The sequence below is a fragment of the Schistocerca gregaria genome, chromosome X, assembly GCF_023897955.1.
Source record: "Schistocerca gregaria isolate iqSchGreg1 chromosome X, iqSchGreg1.2, whole genome shotgun sequence".
NCBI classification, from domain to species: domain Eukaryota; kingdom Metazoa; phylum Arthropoda; class Insecta; order Orthoptera; family Acrididae; genus Schistocerca; species Schistocerca gregaria.
This window is the reverse complement of record NC_064931.1, coordinates 697,913,588-697,937,441: the sequence shown is the minus strand read 5'-3', so window position 1 is coordinate 697,937,441 and position 23,854 is coordinate 697,913,588. Positions and strand designations below refer to the sequence as shown.

At 38.4% G+C, this 23,854-nt stretch overlaps 1 protein-coding gene across 2 annotated transcripts in view; it reads left to right on the top strand.

Annotated features, from left to right (window-relative positions):
* Positions 1-23,854, top strand: part of LOC126297406 (mitochondrial glutamate carrier 1-like) — a 179,891-nt gene that overhangs the window by 128,418 nt on the left and 27,619 nt on the right. For both annotated transcript variants that reach the window (XM_049988163.1, XM_049988164.1), the window contains exons 5-6: positions 8,886-8,979; positions 11,561-11,697. In XM_049988163.1, coding sequence (XP_049844120.1) covers positions 8,886-8,979; positions 11,561-11,697 — 231 coding nt within the window. The remainder of the gene's footprint in view (positions 1-8,885; positions 8,980-11,560; positions 11,698-23,854) is intronic.

Below are 23,854 nucleotides of genomic sequence, written 5' to 3'. Positions count from 1 at the left end.
CACCACATTTGGTTATTATTTCCTAGCTTATTTAGCATTTCCAGCTATGTATCTAACAGTAAATTAAGTGTAGTTATGAAAGCAGCAAGCCCTGCATCTCTAGTAACATTATGCTTTTTCTGGAATAGTAAGCAATAGTAAAATAATATTAAAATATTCAACTTCCTAATGAGAGGGTATCAGATAGGCAACATAACAGATGTTAATGTTTTGATATTTCTTTTATGCCATTATGAGCTTTCACTACTAGTAGTTCTACAACTTCGCAACAAGATCCACTTCTTTCCCTTTCTCTGTTTATGATTATGACAGTGAATATTGCTGTTGTATTAATTTGCGATACAAGTTAAAATACAAATAATAAGAAAATTAATAAAATATGAAGACATCCACCTGTCTGTAAAATATATTCATGTTTAAGTAGGTGGAGACCAACATCAAGCACACTTTTTTACTACCACTAATGTAATTAAAGTAACAACTTCTGTAAATATGTTGCCATGTTGTCCCATTCATTACATGATTATTTATTGTAATCCCACGGAATGTAGTCCATCACTAATATTTATTGTCCACTTTCAATCATTAACACACCACAAGAGTAGATATAATAATGCATGCGTAGCAGCTGTACCCTTGGGAACATGGTGGACTTGGTGTTAAAAACGATCAGTGTCTCTTGATACTGTAGACATTTTATAGTAACACTGTGAAACCTAGCAAGCATAGATGTAACATCAGACTGCCCTGCTTGGTGTAGGTAGCAAAAGTTCAGTATTGTTCAGCACATAGTGACGCAGTATCCAGTGGAACAAACAGTGGTTTCAAGTTGAGTTCACATTGTGAATGACGGGCTCCAAAAAGAATGCAAAACACAGCAATGTTGTCATATGCATATGAGATTAGTCCATAGTGATAACTGAAAGATAGAAACAGTACAAAAGTCAATTCTCAAACACTGTATCAAATGGTACAGTCCACAAGCTTAATGTCCATGCAAGTGTCCTTTTCAGACTACAGTGAAACCCTTGTTTCACATTTTCGTGGTGTCCAGTATTAAAAACTGTAAAACTGAGGAAAATGCACAATCGAGGAAAATGTTAAAACACCAAAATACGAGCAAAAATGTATGTAATTTGCATATATGATTAAAACTCTGTCCTTGCCAATGGCATAAAATCTGTATAAGTAAAGAAAATTATTTGGTTCAAATGGCTCTGAGCACTGTGAGACTTAACATCTATGGTCATCAGTCCCCTAGAACATAGAACTACTTAAACCTAACTAATCTAAGGACAGCACACAACACCCAGTCATCACGAGGCAGAGAAAATCCCTGACCCCGCTGGGAATCGAACCCAGGAAAAAGAAAATTAAATGTACAATACAGTGTATATACAATAATCTGTGGCAGGGGGGTTTCATTAGTTCTTAAAACATCATATGTGTAAGAGCAAATAAAAACTCCTCAAAAAAATTGAAATTAGTATCGGGGTACAAGATAATAAAGCTATTTTCCGACAAGCTAAGACCAAAAATTACACATCAAAACATGCCTTTTTGAGGCATCTTTCCTTTGTGTTCACCCAGAAAAAAGCAAAAATTGATGAACATGATGGGTTAACCAAATTAAACCAAAAACTGAAGTACAGTTAAAAGCAACGGAATCCAACACGTGGGGGTGGGTATTTTCCTTCTGTAGCCAATGGCAGGTTAATTTGGTCGTATAAACTTCAACCCCATACGCACTAAGCTCGAAACATATTTTCCACTACGTGATCTGGACACCATTTGGAAACATCTCCAGAAACACCTATTCGTAGCAATGTTGGTACAGCTCAAAGGAAACAATGTTTCAGATCAGCTACTGTATGGCGCAAGTGTATATATGTCGCATTGTATTGTATGTTGTATAGAGTTGGTAGGTGTTACTTTTTTCTTCTCTCTTGCTGTGTTAAGTTTTTCCAGGAGCAGACAGTAGAGTTGTTATCGTTGTACCTGGCTGATGGCTGCTTCTGGAAGATACGAAGCAAGCAGTACAAGAACAACAATGAAACAAGATGCTTTGCAGGAAACTACTGCTAAGAGAGACGGCATAGGAAACAAAATAATGTCCTTTGTCATAGCTTGCTTCAAAATGTGAAACAAATACTGAAGATTCTGTAATGAATGTCCTGTCGACAAAAGACTAAAACTAACAGCATGTCTGGTTGTAATTGCTTTCCTGAAATTCCTATCATTTTTTTTAAAATTATGGTGATAACCGTATTTGCTGAAATTCAAAATCGTTAGATGATAATAAAGTGAAATTTCGGAAACTAGAGCTGTCTTCCGTATTCAGTTCCCACACATAGCAAATTTTTCCCAACAGTTCTTCTGCAATGTTTTCCCTCACCAAAGACGACTACTGTATGCAAACCAGCAAATCGATTTATTATGACGACTAATCAGATTTTGCCAAATATTAACAAATACAATACAAACTCTCTATCAAAATAAGATCGTAGTTTTAAAACCGATTGTGAAATTGCTTGATAAATGCAACCTTATTGTGTAAAACTATGAAACACTGAGAGGTGCTTATGGTCTCCAGATCCCAAGTCATGATTTTTTTTAAAAAAAAATTGAATGAATGACGATGACGCATTTCATTGTGTTTACGTCAACCTTTGAATATCAATAATGCAGACATGACGTGGCAGACAATACAAAAACAACACTATAAATAGCATTGCTGACGATGCGAATACACTGAGAAATGGATACTGCCAGTGTGGACAGAAACGGAGACAAGAAACAGTCTGAAACAGATGCTGTGCACTGTAGGAAATAATCTTTCAGGCAGAAAAAATTGTCCAGTGGCAGTGTGGTTGCAGATTCTCACTACCGTATCGTAATGGATAATGTCGTGGTTAACTTACTTTGAGGTTATAGGTTTGCAACCCGCTGCATGCATATATCACTTTCATTATCAACATCATACAGTATGTTCTGCAATATTCGGTGTTGTTAAACATTTCTGTCTGATTAGAGAATGAAGGATGAAACAAATATTTGTCTGTTTGGGATTCCACCAGTCTACTTTGACCCTGACTTCATCAATAAGATGGAAATGCCCATTCTCAAGGTCTCCAATATGGCGCATATGATGTCATTACATGCACACGGCAACAAACATTAATATACACATAAATTAGGCAGTAACATCTCCCTCCAGAAATACAAACTAACAGGAGAACCATGGGAAATTGGTTTTAGGGTGCGCACATGCTAAATATAACAGAAAAACACCCCACACCACAATCTCAGAACACACAAAAAAATTGCAGCGTTCTGCTACACCAACCAAAACCCAGAGGGATCGAAAACTTCCCATGACATATATAGCTCAACTGAAACTTCGTTATCACAAAACACCTACAACTACGAAAATTGGAATTGGACATTTTCCTTAACTTATATAGGTCAACTACAATTATCGATAACAAAAAATCATCTACAACTATGAAAACTAAAACCAAAACATCTCAAAAACCCAAAAATCAAACATTCCTACAAAAATTAAAACACATTGAATACTCCATAAGTACAGAAAACATCTCAATAAGGAAGAACACACACACACACACACACACACACACACACACACACACACACACACACACACACAAATTTCCATCAACAAATTAAGGAAAACACATACGTAGAAACAAACTAACTCCTAACCACCCTCAGCCTTCTAACCCCAAGCAACCCACATCCCCCCCCTCCCCCTCACACAAAAAAAGCCAACAAATAAAAACCACAAAATAAACGAAAATCAATCACTCCTTACAAATCAGCAACAACTGCAACAAAAAAGTTCCTCTACAACATAATCATAAAATAACCCTCCCACCCACAGCCCACCCGCCTAAATCCACAACCTCTTCCTCCCTGCTGGCGTATACCAAACGTAAACTACCCACCTTCGACCTGTACATGTTACCCACAGAACAGTTTTACACTCATAGGCAGCACACCGCAACTGGTACATGCGACACTCGGAGACCACAGCACAGTTATGGCAGCTGCGGATGGGCTTACAACAGTCCGAACCCGTCGTGTGAAAATACAGTAATTTACAACTGAAGCAGTATTCTCTACCTCTGCTATAATGCTCAGTTGTGGATGTTCTTCCAATAGTATTGTCTGTATGCCACTTATAACTCATTTCATCACATAAAATGTCAATAGAAAGAAAACAGGGCGAAGTCGATGGAGACAAGAAGTAAGAACATAGAATCTAGTAAATCTTACTAGGAAGAAACATAAAAACAGGGAACTTTTAGCTTCGATCCTACGGGTTTTTCACAGGAGCTACGAATTTATGGTGTAGAATCGCAAAAACTGTGAAATCGGAGAACGTAAAATTGAAGTTTCACTGTAGTCTACTACTGTTTATTCCACAGTTTTTGTACATGTGGTATTTAAATTTTATTCTTAAATCTCTATGTAAACAGTGTAATTTTTTTTTTTTTTTTTTTAAATTACTAAAATAGGTAATGATCTTCATTCTTATGTCTGTTCGCTCCCAACAGCTGATCGTTCCTAATTTAAATATTTACTAATAGTGTTTATCTTCTTTGTGACATAGTATCCTTTTGCACCGTCCAATGACCTTAATGGACCATGTCTCAAAAGCTTCAGTACAATCCCCAAAGAAAAGATGCATATTTGAGTTTTACCATTGTGTCTTCCAGAACGATGATGTCACGTGGGGAATGTTAACATACCCCCAGACTGTAATGCTCACTCCTTCAGCCCGAACACTCGCTTTCAAGCATTTCACTCTTCACACACCGACAGGCATTTATCTGACAGAGCAGAAAACGTGATTCGTGAGAAAAGGCCACGGGTCGTCACTCAATGGACTTCCAATTGCTGTATCGGTGAAAAAATTCCAGCCTCTGTCGCCAGCAAACAGCAGTCGGCACAGGTGCACAAACTAGGCATCTGCTGCAGAGGCCCGTAAGCAATGTAGCTCTTCGGTTCATCTTGGTGGTCAGTTGCTCAACAATTGCACGTCTGTTCACCAGTACACATCTCTGCAGCCATCATTCGGCCATGTCATCTGTGGCCTTTGGTGCACCACTGCCACCTCAGTGCTGGTTTTGGATAGCACCATTTTACCATTCACTGTATACTTTAGCCAAGGCAGTACATGAACAGTTTACAAACTTGGCCATATCAGAAAAGCCGTCTTTTGAGATGTGTGATAAATTGCTCTGTTTGTGCATTACAATAATGACTGTTCTGTTTCCTGTGTCCCCTGACATGTTCTATATGTGCTCCACCACTAGTGCTGCCAGTGCTGTGAGTGGTTATTGCACACTGACATCAAACGTAGGTTGTAATGTGACTGAACCGTATAATTTTGCTGTGTGGTTCCCTGCCCCCAAATTACATTTCACACTTAATTCTGTTGTCAGATTGTGGTAAGATTATTTCTTGGTTAAAATAAACTATGTTCATTCCCCTCCCTTCCCCCCCCCCCCCCCCCCCTAGAGCCCAGAGTATACCCGTCATTATGTTCCTGTATATTGACGAAATTTGTAGAATTTGTATAAAATCAATCAAAACTGGTTATGGTCGAAGCACAATGCGACCCTGGAAAAATCTGAAGTTGGCCTGGAAAACCTGAGAAACTCTGGGAATATTTTTTTTATTTATTTTTTAGAATCGCTGGACTCACTGTAACAACAGAGGTCATATATTACTAAAAGTTGTCTAGAACAATGGGTTTCTTGTTAACACATTCCTCTAGAAGAAAGGAAGAGAAATGGACCTGAAAAGAGCCAAATTGTAGTAAAAATAAAACTGACTTCATTTTACCAAATTATCTTTACGATTTCTCCATCATAAGTTCAACAGTTTGCTCCCTAAAATTTATTTCATTTTGATAATTGGTAAGTGTCGTATCATCATCATCATCATCATCATCATCATCATCATCATCATCATCATACATTGTTAAGTTGAAATATAGGAAACTAAACAGTTTTTGCACATAAAAATTAACCAATAATGGTAAGAGTTCAGATCACCGAGGTACTCTTCTTATGCCATTAAGAAAGCCTGACTTTTTTTGTTTGAATTGGGTTAGATTATTTGTTTACTGCTGCACATGTAAGAGTTTAATAGTGTCTGTATCTTACCTATTTATTTTCAGGGATATTATGTGATACTGTGTTGAAGACCTTTGTTAGATCAGCCAATATAGCACTTGTATGTTGCTTTTGTTCAAATGCCTGTAAGACAGACAATATATTATCTTCCACTCTTTTACTGTGCACTGCCCATTATGAAATCTATATTGGATATCATGTAAGAGGCACTTCCCCACCCCACTGATTGTATATATTGTTGGAATTGCAGCAGGAGGGCTATAATTTCATAGCTATTCCATATCTCCCTATCTGTGCACATGCAAATGTTAATAGGACATGGGTAGAAAATACTGAATAATACAAAATTATTCACACATGATGATAGTGTTTTGTTGACGAGTCCAAAGTTCTGCCTATTCCTCGCAGATATGTACAAGAAATGGAAGCTACATTAAAGCACTTTTAAATTTGTTTCAACCTTTTCTTCTGTAAGGATCGAAGCCGAAGTTATGAATTAAACTTCGTGCCAAGGCTGGGACTTGAACATGGGTCTCCTGCTCTTTAGGCAGACGTACTAGCCATTAAGCTACCCCGGGATTATGGCTAACACAGCAGCCCGGAAGATAAAGTTGAGACTCGTGTCTCCAGGAGAATGTAATTACATCAGATCATTATTTCAGCTTCTGTAACCAATTCGTCAGTTTTTAGAAACTGAAGATTTTGCTACTGTGCACTTCATAATGTATTATCAAAGTCTAAACACTTTTGACAATGGAAATTAATTATTTTGCGTTTAATCATACAGTACCAGACATTAGAAAATGATAATGGCTGTACAATAAGCATTCGTTCAGTTCACAGTGGACTGCAGCTGGTTAAACAGCTGGCTGTAGCAATACTGTTTGCCAGTTTCTTTATTTGCAATTGGAAGATATATTTCCTTAACTCCTTTATACATAAAGATTCATTGATGACATCTGTCTTAACTGGATTCGTTATGAAATTGAATTAGTACTTTTCTCAAATGAAGTATTGTGAACTAACCTATGCAATATTCTGAAAATAGTGTGTCATTGCAAAGAGTTGTTACAAGTGCAGTTTGTGATCTGAAAATGGTAAGCTATTGTTAACATGTCTGCAACTAGTGCAGCTGATAAAATAAAATTTCTGAGACAAAATTTAGTTTTTCTTCCTGTTGAATCCCGCCGACCACGACCACCTCCTTTTCTCGAATTTCATACTGCACCCTGTAGGCTGGCAAATGACTTCCTTGAAATGACAGTTAAATGTATTCCCCACAACCAGCAAAAGCATCACAGAACAGAGAAGCTCTAAAATATATTTTGCTTGTACTCAGTAATTCTCATGTTAATCAGACACACAGATAGAACTGTCCATGTTGTGCCATAGTTATGTGAGAGTAATAGCCAAATAAATCTCATTTTATAATTATTTTTCTCATAAACCTGTGTATATCACCTGACAGCATTTTATATCCTGTTCCATTAAGGCTCAGTGTACATTGTAATAGAAGAGAAAAATCAGCTTGGTGTTAATAACCTAAGTTATTCATCAGGGTAGCGTGGCCAAATTGAAATAAGTTTATACTAAAACTTCTGTCTTCTAAAATGTGTTCTAACTGATAATGCCGGGTTGTGTGAAATTTGTGTGCCAGAACTGGAATTAAATGAATAAGTTACATCCTTAAATATGGCTGATAATATCTTTGGATGGAGCAATTGATGACTGCTGTTCTGATCATATTGGATTGCTGAAATGTATCAGATGTATTTCATTAATTAAGACATGGAAAGTGATGTAACTTACATTGTTTTAGGTAAGTTGCTTTAAGGTTGCATTTATTTTGCAGAACTGTGACGAAATATTACAAAAGAATGGAAAAGTGTTGATGACTGGTGATGTCCCATTGCAGATTCTCCATAGCTTCTAAAACCAGAACTTAAAGTACTTCCATGTGTGTGGTTTTATATCAGTCATCCGTAGCTTCTTTTCCCCTACTTTATCATAAAGCACAGCAGAAAAGGCTGCATGAAATTGGAAATTGCAGAGTGTAACAAACACTTTAAAGCATTCACTCTATAAGACATACTCAAGTAGAACAATTAGTTGTGCACTGCTTGGGAAAAGGGAGGGGGAGGACGTGGGAATATGTGAGGAATTGCAGACATAAGGAGAGCATTGTTTGTTTCACGAGATTTTGTCTCCATGTGTTGCAACTCATTTGTTTATGCTGAGCAAGTAGTTACGGCCAGTATAGTGAATTTGTGACTTTGGAGGGTTTGTAGTAGTAGTAGTAGTAGTAGTAGTAATAATTGTGGTGATGGTTAGTGTTGGTTAGTGTTTGTGGCAATGGTCCCCATATCCCCATCCATCATTGAAGGTATTAGTTTTGTAATTAAAAATTGATAGTCACTGAGAAAACAGAATTCCATATCAGAAAATATTTTAGTCAGTTGTATTATTTTCACATACTTAGTCATTTTCTTTGAATAAGTTTCATATTTGATGGTAGTAATAATACAGTAAGGATTTATTAACTGTTAAATACTCATTCTGTTGGTATTTTATTGTATAGAGTGAGTTACTCGTAGTTAAATCCTGATACTTAGATTTTTTCATGAACAGTAGAAGTTAGTTTTTCAGTTTCTATGGTTTTATATGGTGGTTGTTGTTGTTGTTACTAAATTAGCTGTTTGAATAATATTCTAATTACAGGATCAGGAGTAAACATCTTGTTAATAACACCTGAGAAGGCAATTAAGCTTACAGCCAATGATTTCTTCAGACACCATTTATCTCCAGGAGGAGGGTAAGAAACTGCAAGCAGTAGAGTAATTGGTTTTTAACGTCAGCAAGATTTTCATTGTTATTATTTAGGTAGCCTGTAATTCTTTTTACTCCTCTTCATGTCTTGTCTTAGTTCTGCGCTCTCATGCAGAGTGGCACAATTCTCAGTGCAGCTTTTTACAGGGTTCATTAAGTTACATACAGTGACTGTGATGAACATGATTTTCTAATCACCACATTTTGTATCAATGTCGTTGGCTAAACTCCTAACCTCGCTGCAGTGACATATGGCATGAAGACTTAACATATTGTCACCTGTAACTCTTAAATTGAGAGAGGGCATTAAATTCTGTGAACCCCTTTAGCACTTTTCAGTAGTACAAGGCTGCACTGAAACATGTTTCACCTTCTCTCATTCATTTCCATATTCATCTATCAAAGCTATACCATTTTTTTTAAAATCAGTGATTGACTTTCACATGCATTGCATCATGACAGATTGCCACAAATATACATGTTTGAAGTCATAGAATTTGTTGCAACAGTACTACATAAAATTACTAATTCAGTAAACAAGAATCACCATACAGGCCTCTTCCTAGCATTCAACAAACAGAGCAAATTGATCTAATTAAGAATTTTTTCCATGAAGAATTGTTGTTGGATGAAAGCAGTAGTGAAAGATAATGTAAAAGGCTATTGATCAGCAGCAATGAGAGCAATAATGGAAGAAGATATAAAAGTTTATTGATTAGCAAAGCAATGAAAAACAAAGAAGAAATGAAAAGGCATAAGGAAGTAAACTGAAGTGACACTGACTGCAGACAACTACAATAATATATATTAAGCCTCTGTGAGCAGGCCAGAGAACATTCGTGCATGGACTAGTGAAGCTTCGTGTCTTGAAAGTGTAAAACCTTGTCAATAGTAGGAACCTGCAGTGGGCTGGAAAAAGCAGACATTTTAGTCTATAATGAAGGTACCTGGTTAAGTTTGACAGAGAAAAGAATCACACACATGACAGCAAGTGAGAAATGAGCATGCAGTCAAGAGTGGCTAACAGTTTGAATCAACCTCTGTTGCAGTGCCCTGTAAGTTCTGAACAAGTGGCTGAACTTTTTGGTGATACCTAGTTGTCACAAAAGAAACAGACTATCGTGTCTGTAGAAGATTCACTGTGTCACATACCATAGGCACATGTGGAGTAGGGTAGACCAGGAAAAGTGAGCAAGAACAAATGTAAAGATACTATAAGAAAACACTCTGAAAGAACATGCCACTGTGAAGTTGAAAGAAAGAAAGAAAGAAAGAAAGAAACTGCAGCATGGTTCTCATACACGTAGACCTGTGAAGCATGTGGGTTGTAATTGAGCCAGAAGAAACATTTTTCCTGCTTCGGTGATAGGAAGAGTATCAAATTTTCTTACAGAAAAGCTGTGACCTGGTGGGCCACACAATCACACATTGCAGGCTCCACTCAATTATCATAATCATAAGACAAATGTATCTTGTCTACTGACCTCAAGATGAGCTTCCGTTTGATGTTTTTATTTAAAAATGCATCAGTAGAAAAGACAATGCATATTTTGCAGCCATTTGTTATTTCAGACTTGTGTAACCAATTACAACAATGTATAATTAAAACTTATTTTAAGTGAGAGGTACTTTTGTGATGTGGTCAATAATATAGCACTGGGACCTTGCTCTAGCCAAACACAATACAGAATGTTTGAGAAATCGACTCTTTACCCTCCATAATCACAATCAAAATACTGATGTCATTATGATTCTCTACACATTTGGACTCTCAGAAGAGGAACTCTGCAACTGCTGCTACCAAATTAATCATCAGTACACAAACATTCAATTTACAGTTGGAATAGTGAAATATTGTATACTGCCTTTTCATGAAGTAGTTGTAAATAGAACCCTAAAGAACACATTTGCATACAGCCTATACAGGAACATTACCAACACCATTTGAGTGAAAGATTTCAGCCCCACTCTGTAGAAATCAACTTGGAAAGTGTGAAAAAGATGATGACAGAAAAGCTACCATTTCATCTCTGTGGCTAACACCAACTAAAGACCATTAAAACGTGCAATTTGGTGTCTTCCTCGTCTTTGGAATGTCCACAAATTGTGGAAAGCTGCAACCATTTAGGACTAAATGCTGCTCCTGTATACCTTTCTTGGAGCTGTGACAGTGCACAAAATACCAGTCATGTCATTGTGTTTGGAATTCACTTTACTACAAGAGATTTGTGTTTATGGAAGTTAAAACACAATTTAATCATCCTAAAATAATAAAGTTCATGGTGCTTATGGTTAATTATGATGAAGATTAGTTGCTGAAGTTTGCAAGTTATACCTGTGTTACACATTATCAGTGTGTTATGAACCTTTATTATAAGCACAAGTACCAAGTAGCACCCAGCAGTGTTCTACAGTAAATTTTTAGTGGTATTTGAAAAGATAATTGATAAATACGAATGATATTAGATTGCTTAGGTAAACAGTTTTGCCACTAATAAAGTTGCTTCTTGCAGTTCATTCTCTAATGATTACCTCAAATTTATCGTTATATTCTCAATGTTTGACAGAAAGAAATTGCCATTGGAACGTGAGATGCTGGCTGGCGGTCTAGCAGGCCTTTGCCAAATAATTATTACAACACCAATGGAGTTACTAAAAATCCAGTTACAGGATGCAGGAAGACTTGCAGCTCATGCAAAAGAAGGTAAGAAAAAAATTGAAAGATGTTAGAAATGAATACTGTACAGCAGTGTTATTTATAGTGCAAAATTGGTCTATACATGTTTCATGCATAACTAATGCATAAATCAACTATATACATTATTACAAAGCGAGTTTGATAATTCTTAGTGTGAGAGAAAGACAGTGTTAATGATAGGCAGCATTATCTGGTTGTATGGCTTACATTTTTACAGAGTAATTTATTTCATTCAGGTGCTTCTGTAGCTGGACAGTATGTGTCTACTGTATAACTGCTGACAGTGGTACTTCAGTGAATTTAATAATGGTAGATCTTATTGTTTTTCTCTTAATATTCTCTTGGGGGGCATAAACAGTGAAGTTAAAACTTAGTGGTAACTTTAAATTTCACAACAAAACCTCCCTTGAGCACGTCACATATCCTGACTCTTCATTTACATGTTTAGTTCTCTTTAATTTTATAGTATATATTTTGTTCTGGTATTTTAACTAAATCCATGTTTTGGACAGTATGCTAAATGTCTCATTATCAAACTTTGCCTTTTGTAATGCATTCTACAGCTGATTCAGAAAATATGCTGTCATTACTTTATGCCTCAAGCAATGTACAGAGTGAAACGGTGACTTTGCACTGCTATGTTAAGCAAAGCTAGGTAGGACAGCTGTTGCACCTGCAAGAGGACCTACAGAAGCAGAATTGGGATCTGCAAAATCAAATTGCAGCCCAACACGACGTGGGTTTATACTAACAAATATTGAATACGACAGTTTTCACACTGAGTCTAATGTGGTTTCCACTCCATAAATGGAAAAACACAAATACTGAAGTTCCTGCTGGAGAAGCCTGAACTGTTGTTCAGTGTTAGATGTGGCATTCACAGTAGTAGTGTTATTATCGATTATACAAAAGTTTGCTGTGTCGGTTAACAGCTTGGATGCCTGAGCTGTCAAAATGGTGTCAGATGTGTTACATTAAAACCACACTCACAATAATCGTACCTTCACTTGAACCAACAAATGCAACAAGTTCTTCGGTTTGAGCACATCAGCGATAGATCGCCATAAGAATTCTGGTGACATCTGAGGAGCATCATGGAAGAGGAAGCACTGTAAAATTAAAGACTATGGCATATTCAATTAATGTAAACCACCCCTTTCAGTGAAAACAGGGGTGGTGATGTGTGGGAAGACCACCTACATTAATTCTGCACTTGCAGTAGCGGACAAGGTGCATGCTATTTTGGGACAGGCATGTACTTCACTGGTGACACAGGAAGGTCCTTTTCAGTGAACCAGGTAGCTAGGGACACTGGGGGCTCTGCAGCTATATGGCATGAACAACAGATTAAGGAGGGGGGAGAGGAGGAATCTGTGCTCAATACAGGGTGACAGGGTGAGTGGCTGGTTGTTACAGTCGCATCACTTGAGACAGAGTGTCAATTTGGAGGCTGGCCACACCCATTCACTCTTTCAGTGGGCAGGTGGCAGCTCCTTCAGCAGGATCTGAGCAGGCATGTGGGGAGAGGGATTTACTAGTTCTCAGGAGCTCTAATATAGGTTGTGGTGTGTCTGCCGAGGTTCTCATCCCCAAATGTGAGGGAACCCCTGCCGCAACTATCACGGATGTAGGATGCAACAGTCTGCAAATTGTAGCTCATTTTGGCACCAGTAATGCTTGTCTGGGTTCTGAAGACATCCTCAGCTTCTACGAGTTGATGGTGGAAGTGATGAAGACTGCTGGCTTTGCTCACAGGGTGCAAGCAGAGCTAACAATTTGCAGCATCATACCCATGGTTGATTTGGGTCCTTTGGTTTGGAGCTGAGTGGAGGGCTTCAACCAGAGGCTCCATCGATTCTGTGATGGTCATGGCCGCAGATTTCTGGACCTGTGTTATGGGGTGGAGAATTGTTGGAATCCCCTTGGAGAGGTCAGGGGTGCACTACACAAAGGAAGCAGCTACACACGTAGCAGAGAACTTGTGGAGAACATATGGGGTATTTATTGCTAGGTGGTCAGTACATAGATTGCAAAATCGGATCACATTCAAAGTAGACACAATTTAAGTGTCAAAATTTTTACAGTGAATTGTCAAAGTTTTCTTAACAAAGTTCTTGAAATTATTGCCTTCTGGGAAAGTTGTCATTCTCCAGTTATTCCTAGGACCAGGAGCTGACCGAAACCCAAAGTAGAAAGCTCTGAATCATATATCACAAAGACAGATTAAACATCATAGGAAGTAGTGTTCATTGCTGTTGATCAAAATATTGTATGTTGAGGTCAAATTTGATTCTGGCCGTGAATTTATCTGGACGCGAGTAGCAGGCCTAGATGTTCTCAAGTTCATTGTTGGATGTTTTTGCTGGTCACTTGTTTCCACCATAACAGTTGTAGAATTATTCAAGGAAAGTCTATGCTCAGTAGTGTGGAAATACCCAGATCATGCAGTATTGTTTGGAGATGACTTTAATCTACTGAGTATAGACTTGGATGTCTATGGAGTCACTGCAGGTGGTAAGGACGGACAGAGAGACAGCCAATGTTGTGACAACATTTTCTCCAAAACTGCCGTGAACAACTAGTTAAATGACCCACATGTAATGGAAATATTTTAGGCCTTGTAGCTATAAAAAGGCCAGACCTTATTGACAATGTCAGTGCCTAGTAAGTGGTTTAAAGATGGAAAAGACCCTCCATGATTTAATAATCAAATTTGTAAAATGCTGTGGAAACAGAGATTGTTGCACTCTCCGTTCAAAAAAGAACACGCAAATGATGGCAGGCAAAAATTAGTAGAAATTAACAACTCTTCCACCATCTTACTTTAGTGAGAGATTTGCATAGAACCCGAGAATACTTTGTCGTTCGGTAAAATCGCTAAACGGGTCGAAGGCTTCTGCCTGGTCATGTGTCGACCAGCCTAGATTGGCAATAGAAGACAGCAAAAGAAAAGCTGAAGTATTAAATTTCAGATTTAAGAAATCATTCATACAGGAGAATTGTACAAACATACCATTGTTTGACAGTTGTACAGACTCCTGCATAGAGGACATAGAAAAAGACATCCGTGGCATAGAGAAGCAGCTGAGAGCTGAAATCAAATTAGTCAGTAGGTCCAGATGGAATCCCAATTTGATTTTACAGAGAGTACTCTATAGCATTAGCACTTACTTGCTTGCATTTATCTCGAATCTCATACCCAATGCAAAATCCCTAGTGACTTCTAAAATGCCCAGGAGATTCTTGTATATAAGAAAGCTAAAAGAACAGACAGCATAATTACAGACCAATAACGGTAACATCAGTATGCTGCAGTATTCTTGAGCATATTTAGAATCTTGAAGGTCTTAACATATGGATTTAGGTTACCACGTATGTGAGTGGCTCAAAGATTTTTTTATGTAACACAACCCTGTACATTGTCCTCTATGGCGAGTGTTCATCAGAGACAAGGGTAATGTCTTTCAAGATGGCCTAGAAGATGCCAATGACAAACCTCTCTCTGGGCACCCCCGCACGTCAACAGATGTGAAGAAAATTGTTTTGGAAAATCTTTGAATTACCGTAAGAGAAGTTGCTGAGGATGTTGGCATATCGGTTGGCTCGTGTCATGCAATTTTATCGGATGTTTTGGGCATGAGACATGGGTCAGTGGAGTTAGTTCCAAATCTTCTCAATTTTGATGAGAAGAACCGTCGCATTAGCATTGTTCAGGAGCTCTTGAATGGTGTCAATGATGATCCTGATTTGCTCAAAAGGGTCGTAATTGGTTACGAAACATGGGTTTACGGTTATGATGTTTATACCAAAGCCCAATTGCCACAATGAAAGCATACCTGAGAGCCAAGACTTAGAAAAGCATGCCTAGTTTGACCAAATGTCAAAGTTTTGCTCACAGTGTAACCACTTCCCCATTACCATGGTGTAGGGCATCATTAATTTTTGCCTCAAGGTCTTACGGTCAATAAGGAGTATTACCTTGACGTTATGCGCCATTTGTGAGAAGCAATACACAAAAAAGTCCAGAATTGTGGAAAAAAAATTCATGGATTTTGTACCTCGACAATGCACCTGCTTATTCATCATTGCTTGTGAGAGATTTTTTTGGCCAAAAACCACCCAATCATGCCTTGGCGACAATATTCACCGTATTTGGCCCCATGCGACTTTTTCCTGTTCCCAAAACTGAAGAGACCTATGAAAGGACAAAGATTTTCCACGATTGAGGAAATAAAAACTGTCACTGGAAGTACTCAACACTGTGCCAAAAAGTGCTTATGAGAAGTGCTTTGAGGATTGGAAGAAGCATTGGCATAAGTGTATTGTATCTGGGTGGGATTACTTTGAAGAGGATAATAAGAATATTGGTGAAGAAATAAATATTTTTTCATAAAAATATGAAGTCACCTTACTTTTTGAATAAACCTCGTACATCTACGTGATTACTCTGCAATTGACAAGGTGATTTGCAATTTATAGTTCATGTGATGATGTGCAACTTGCTGCAAACATAGAAAAATGTAAGTTAATGCGATAGAGTAGGAAAAACAATCCTGTAATGTTTGAATACAGCATTAGTATGACACTGCTTGACACAGTCACATAGATTATGGTAAGTAGCCCCAGTGATACACGCAAGCCTTGTTGCACTTTTATAAGAAGTGTATTAAGAAATTACAATAAGACTGGTCCATGGTGAAAATATATGAAATTAATAATACAGTACAGCAAAACAGAAACAAAAAGTAGTTTTTAATATAATTAGCTACATTTTAAAATGTTTAAAAAGATATGCTTAAAATAATTGTTCCTAAAAACTCTCTCTCTCTCTCTCTCTCTCTCTCTCTCTCTCTCTCTCTCTCTCTCTTTCTCTCTCTCTCTCTCTCTCTTTCTCTCTCTCTCTCTCTCTCTCTCTCTCTCAACATAAGAGTAAGATATTCAATTCGTAACTTACGGAAATCTTTTTTATTTGGCGTTTTTGAAGTCTTTGGAAGTAGAAGGTACAGCTGTATCGATAGCCTTTGGTAGGGTTCAGTCTATACGGCTATTACCCACTTGCACTGCTGTGAGAAGCTGATCAGATTCATCAACAGCCGAGGTGTGTCTGGTGTTAGATGATTGGAGAAAATCCAAATCTGTGAAAATATTGTTATTTAGTGGACGGATGCCAGTGTATTGGAATCCTGCTTTTCTAGCTGCATTGTGCATATTTTGGAGAAAGCAGGGGAAACCAATCAGCAAATATCCTTATGAGTTATCTTCAGCTCCAACCTCCCATATTTACTCATCCAGACCTCATGTGCTGCATTGAATTCACTTTTGAAAGGCCTCGTCACTGTACAGTCAAATGACTGGAGCTTATGTGCAGTGTGTAGTGGCAAACTAAGTATATGAATGTGGTGTTTCCTGGCAGATAGCAAAAGTTGAAGATATTTGTGAGTAGTACAAACCATTCAAGAGGCAAGATGGATTAAAATGTTTCTTTATTTAACACAACCATTTCAACAGACTTTGCTGTTATCTTCAGGTCTTAAAATCTTGTTTTGTAAAACATGTTAATTTTATGATATACCTCATGCACAAGATGTCCAATGGATAAAGATCAGCACATAATAAAAAGTCTGTCATCGCTAAAACATTTAAAAACATAAAGCACATTGTGAAAAAGACCATGTCCATATACAAATTGCACACAGATGATTGTTACATCATATCGTGTTGATACAAACCATTATTGCAATATTTCGTCAACGTTCACCTGAAGTGAGTTTACTGACCTTCTTTTTATCCTTAACAGTTAACACTTTTCTAGTGTCCTGTTTCATCACTACCATATATTCTGTTTGGTGGGAACGAGAATTTGCCTGTTAGTTCCTCCAACTTGGCATAAAAAGCACTCATTTGCTCTCTGTCGAAACTGTATCCTCTTTGAAGGCCAGTAGATTAAGCACAATGTAAAAAAAATTCGGAATGGTGTTTCGTGAAACCTTGAAAAAATTTGTTGCCTGCAGTTTTCTTGTTCCTATTGATTTGATGTCGCAACTTCAAATATTCTGCTAAATCATAATTTTGAAAACTGTGTTTTGTTTATGGGGAAAAAAAAAAACAGTTGTCACTTTTGCTGTTACGTTGAAGCTAGACCACTTGTAATCTACACAGATCTTAATTACACTTTTGCTTTCCTCAAGATTGAGGAAGGTTCCTCACCCCAGCGGTTCTGCTGGACAATTCACAACAGAAATAAGACATGTAAGAGGGACAGAAAATTTAGTGGCTGATTCTTTTTATTGCAATAAATTAAAATCAACTTAGGGCAGCACAAGCTGCAGACGAACAGCTGCAACAGTAATTGCAAGACGGTTCAACAGCTCCTCAGCTCAAACAAGTTTGGTTTCTAGGCATAAAGGACCTTATTTGGTGTGACATGTCTAGACCCTCACGTAGACCATTTGTGCTCAAAATGCTACAAACAGCAGTTTTTGACAGTGTTTCCAACCCCGCCTATTAAAGTACAAATGCCACCATTAGGCTGGTGACAGAGAAATTTACATTGCCCACTATCAAAGACTCTGCCTCAGGGGGCACCACCTCAATGTAGCACTGTCCTTGCGGGCAAAGTGGTTTGCATGCTGCTCCTATCCTTTTCCTATCCCTAGCCCATTCTTTTTCTTTTCCTTTCCATTTCCCCCCACTTAACCGATGCTGGTGGTTAAATCACGTACAGGGATGTGGAGGAAATGCCAAGCCGATATGCCTAACATCCGGTAAATCGTCAGTGTCTGGACTATTAGGTGGCAGCCCCACCAAGGCAACCGGAAGCGGTGGGCCAATCATCCGTCCTTCTTAAATAACCTGATTACTGAAACCGAGATGAGAATACAAAACCGGATGGATAAACTGGTGACAACCTTTGGAATGAAAAGAAAACTGAAAATTGGCTTTTGGAACATATGAACCTTGAGGGAGAGTAGTAAGCTGAAACAAAAGACCGGGGAAATGAATAACTATAAGCTTGATGTCCTGGGATTGACTGAAGTGAGGTGGCAGACATTGGATGGAATTAAGTTTGTATACTCAGGATGTGAAGAGTGAGAGGGACACTGGGATGGATTGGGCTATTGTTGACCAAGGCAGCAAAGAAAAGAGCCTATTAGAATGGAGACCTCTGACCAGTAGGATCATGACTGGCAGATTTAAGAGGAAGGTACGAAACATGACACTCGTCCAATGCTATGCCCACACAGAGGCATCGGAGATTGAGGAGGAGGAGTTCTATTACCTGTTACTAAAGACTGTAAGGGAAGTGAGCAAGAAAGATATCCTCGGTGTTATGGTAGACATAAATGTCAAGGTTGGAGATGATGATAACAATATGGTGGAACAGATAATAGGGGTATATGGCTTGGGTGAAATCAGTGATAATGGGGAAAGATTTAGTGACTTTTGCGGGAGCCATGACCTTGTAATAGGAGGGACCTTGTTTCCTCATCGGAGATGCCATGAAATAAGATAGATATCCCCAGATCATATGACAGAAAATCATACTGACCACATTGCAGAATCCAGGAAAATCAGGAGCAGCCTGGAAGATGTGCGGAATAGAAGAGGAGCAGATGCAAGTAGCGACCACTATCTTGTTACTGCAAGTTTCCGAATGAAGATTGTGGCTTCCAGAAAGAAACCTGAGCCAAGGAATAGAAGATTTGAGGTAGGTAAACTGAAAGATCCACAAATAGCTGAGGGGCTGCAGCTGGAACTCTGGAATAGATTCCAGGCACTGGAACTGGAGGTGACTGAGGATAAGGGCTTCGAGGAAATGTAGACAGAAGTTAAGAATACTTTCGTACTAGTGACTGAGAGACAACTTGGCTTTAGAAATCGCCAGCGGAGAGATTGGCTGTCAGAACATATCTGGAGGAAGATACCCATAAAAAAAGGAGGCCAAGGGAAGAGCAAACCAGAGCAGGCCCAGGCAACAAAAAGTACTAGCACAATCTGATTATACAGCAGCAGATAAGGAAGTGAAAAGAGTGTGAGAAGAAACAACAAAAGATGGATAGATGAACAGGCTGATAGAGCAGAACAGTCATCGTGGAGGGGGATATGAAAGAGCTATATGATATCACCAAGATGTTCTCGAAGAAAAGCATCCAGAGGAACCGACCAGTAAGTAATAAGAAAGGGGAAATAAGTACACATGAAAAACAACCACATAGGTGGAAGGAACTTTTTAATGAAGTTCTGACTAGATACCCTGGCGGGGAGATAGAAGAATAAGATAATATGGAATAAAATGATCCTAGTCGCAGCATTGGTGTAAATGCACCCACGAAAGCAGAAATTTGGATAGCGCTGTAACAGATAAAGAATGGGAAGACACCAGGACCAGATAATATAACATCTAAGATGCTGAAAACAAACTTGGACACCACTGTTGAGTTACAGTAAATCCTCTTAGAGAAGATACGGAAGGAGGAGAAACTGCCAGCAGATTGGAAACGAGGTATTATCGTGAAAATACCCAAAAAATGAGATGTTATAAACTGCAACAACTGGCGGGGCACTACCCTATTGTCAGTACTGAGTAAGGTACTTTAGAGGATCATTTTAAACTGCATTAAGGATTCTGTGGAAGCACAACTGAGGAGAGAGCAGGCGGGCTTTAGAAAACATCGAAGCCATGTGGACCTTATCAATACTCTGACTTATTCTGAAACAAAGTGCGGAGTGGCGACACACCCTCTACCTTACCTTCATTGACTTTGAAAAAGCTTTAGACTCTGTCAATTGAAGAGTCATGTGGGATACACTTGCAAAATATGGTATTCCAGCAAAGATATCAAGGAAATGTATGAAGACTATGAATGTTAAGTACTAAATAATGGAGAAATAACATAGCCTTTCCAAGTTAATTTGGGAATGCAACAAAGGTGTATTCTTTTGCCAACATTATTTCTTTTCGTGTTGGACCATGTGATGAAGAGTGATTGGGGGACGGAAGAGAGGTGTGCAATGGAGGATGCGGGATAAGCTCAAAGATCTTTGTTTCGCAGACGACATCTGCTTAATGCCACAACGATATTGAGACATCAAAGAGAAACTGGCGGTGTTACAGAGAGAGGCAGACGTTGCAGGCCTCAAGATAAATGTTCACAAAACCAAAGAAATGCAGATAAATCTGACCATTGTGACTAGGCTGGCCATTAATGGAGAGAACGTAGAACAGGTCTAATCCTTCCTCTAACTCAAAAGTATAGCCACAACTACAGGGGGCACTGAGGATGATGTCCGTAGTCGCATCTGCAAAGCGAATGTTGCATTTGTAAAACTGTACCCTGTTTGGAGAAATAGGAACGTCTCAAAGAAGGCCAAACTCCAGCTTTTCAATAGCAATGTGAAGACTGTTCTGTTGTATGGTTGTGAAACTTGGAAGGTGACTAACCACATCAAAAACCAGCTCCAAGTTTTTCTCGACCATTATCAACCACTGTCTCCAGCATATTTTAAATGTGAGATGGCCAGATATAATGGCAAATGAAGATCTTTGGATGGAGACTAATCAGCAACCAGTCAATATACAAATCAAGGAAAGGAAATGGATTGTGCATACATTGAGGAAACCATATGGAGCAAAAGTGACATTGGACTGGAACCCTCAAGGAGTTAGAAAATGTGAGCATCCCAAGCAGACCTTGGAAAGGACAATAAAGAGAGAAGCTGCAGAGGATGGGAAAACCTGGAGTGAAGTGAAAAGACTAGCTATAAACCTGTACGAGGTGGAGGAATTTCGTCATGACCCCATGTTTCAGAGGGACTGACAGAAACTAAGTAAAGTCAGTATTAAAGACTGTCATCAGTGCTTGATAGCATATGGAGCATGTCAGCAATGCATAGTTGCCAGAGCCAGACATATACACAAGTCTGTGGGCCAAGAGCACACAAACATTGGTTGCGTTATACTTTTATATATAAGAGAAGTCATTGTTCAATGTGGTAACCAAAATCTCCTGATGATTTACTTCACATTTTTACATGATATTGAGTCAGATGTGTAACAGGGAAATATTTTTAGCAAATATCTCAAAGTTCTTCACCCATTTTGCTCAGATTTTTACACGATAATCTAATTAATGTTTGGGCAGGCATAGGCTACAGATTTTTTAAAAAATATAAAGACAGGTCTGTCTTAATGTTACTTCCAAAAATCTCAAAAATTACTTGATAGATGTACTCCAGTTATTTACAGGATGCTCTAATAACACGGTATTCTAATAGGTATTCAGACTGACACTGGCAAAATATTTTTAAAAAACAACAATGTACAGGTTTTCTGCTGAAACGGACTGCAAAGGAGAAAATGCTGTGCTGGTGTTCTGTTTCTGGTGGTTACTTTTAATGTGGTAAGAGGTCATTTAAACAACTAGACATTTTGTGTGTCCTGTATAGCGTTGGCTTACTGCAAAAACATGTTAACTATGTTTTAGGAAATATTGAGAAAACTTATTTTTTTAGTTTCTTTTTCAAGCCACAAATAATTGTCATTACAGTTATTGTCCCACTGCAGTAGTTAACTAATGATCTTTTGTAGAAAAGCTTAATGCATAACTGGCTAGTTAATGGAATTTTTTAAAATAATGAACAGAAAATACAGAGTTGCTACACTTATAGGGTTTTGGCAGACATCATTCAAATTGTTTGTGAACTTGAGCAAAGTTATATTAAAAACGCATCACAAAATAATTTGAATCAGTATAACCAGTCATTTTATTAGACCATGAAATGGTTATAAAACACTGAAAAAGTTTTATTTTTCCTGCACTTCATACATTTGTGCTACTGTCACTGTCTCCCCTACCAGGTTGCAGTTGAAATAGGAAGAGACTTATAGCAAGCATGAAATTCCTCAGGAATGACTCACTTTTTGCGTAACTATATTGGACACTTCTTTTGTCTTTCCACTTATTGGCAGAGTCTTAAGATGTAGGTCTTGTAAGCCAGTATTTTTCATATGTAAAGGATGTCCTTTAACAAATGTGTGTGTTCCTGTATTCTGGATGAGGTATCAGATATATTGCTTCCCCGTACTTGTACCTCCTGAGGTGATCACAAATGTAAAATTAGAGAGATTCGAGCGCACACGGAGGCTTTCCGGCAGTCGTTCTTCCCGCGGACTATACGTGACTGGAAACAGGAAGGGAGGTAATTACAGTGGCATGTAAAGTGCCCTCTGCCACACACCGTTGGGTGGCTTGCGGAGTATAAATGTAGATGTGGATGTGGATAATCTGATGAGTGATTGTATCTGTACTTCTCACTCCTGGCTTGCATTTTTAGTTATGAAAACATATCACTTTTAGCCAGCTAAATTTATTTCTCAGGCTGCCAGTACTTCTGTTTTTAATTATATATGTAGAAAGTTTAGATAAATCCTCGAATTCTGCATGTTTCAAATCGTGTGTTGCATATGGTGAGCCTTTCTTGTTTCGAAACAGTTTTGGTTTTGCTTGTCTGAATATGTTTAGCCAGTCCTGGAGTGCACAAAGATATACATATTTCTTTGCACCTTCAATGGCACTATGCACGCTGTCCACTTCCATGAATGAGTGATCATATTCAAGGAACTTTGGTTCAATAATGTCTAAATTTGTTGCCTGAACAAAGTACAGGAACAATGCAGCAATGTTTTGATTCATGTTCTGACTCCCACAGGTGTCAGAGAAGAATGAAATGTGTTTCATACCTGGTCGAATGTGTTTAATACATTTCACGATGCAGGTACCGATTTCTGAGCTACCTCTTTTTCCGTTAAGCTCAGTCCAAGCATAGCAGAATGCTTCATTTGAGTCAGAAAGTTCACAGATAGTGAAACTGTATGCACAAATTAGCAGAATTGGGGATCCTGCCTGAAACCCAAGCATAGGTGCCCCTTGTTTCGTTCGAAGCTGAGCTGCTATTCCAATACAGTTGGAGAGCCTCTGCATTGCTGTTAGAGTTTAGGGGGAACAGGAAGGCGGCTGAGGCATGAATGGGAACTTTAATTGAGGAGGGAGGTGTGCTGGGGAGTATGTGCAATTGTCCAAAGCCACTGTGCCAGGGTGACGTAGTGGTTACTAGTGCATCTGCCAAATAAGCAGGAGACCTGGGCACAAATACTGGCTTTGTA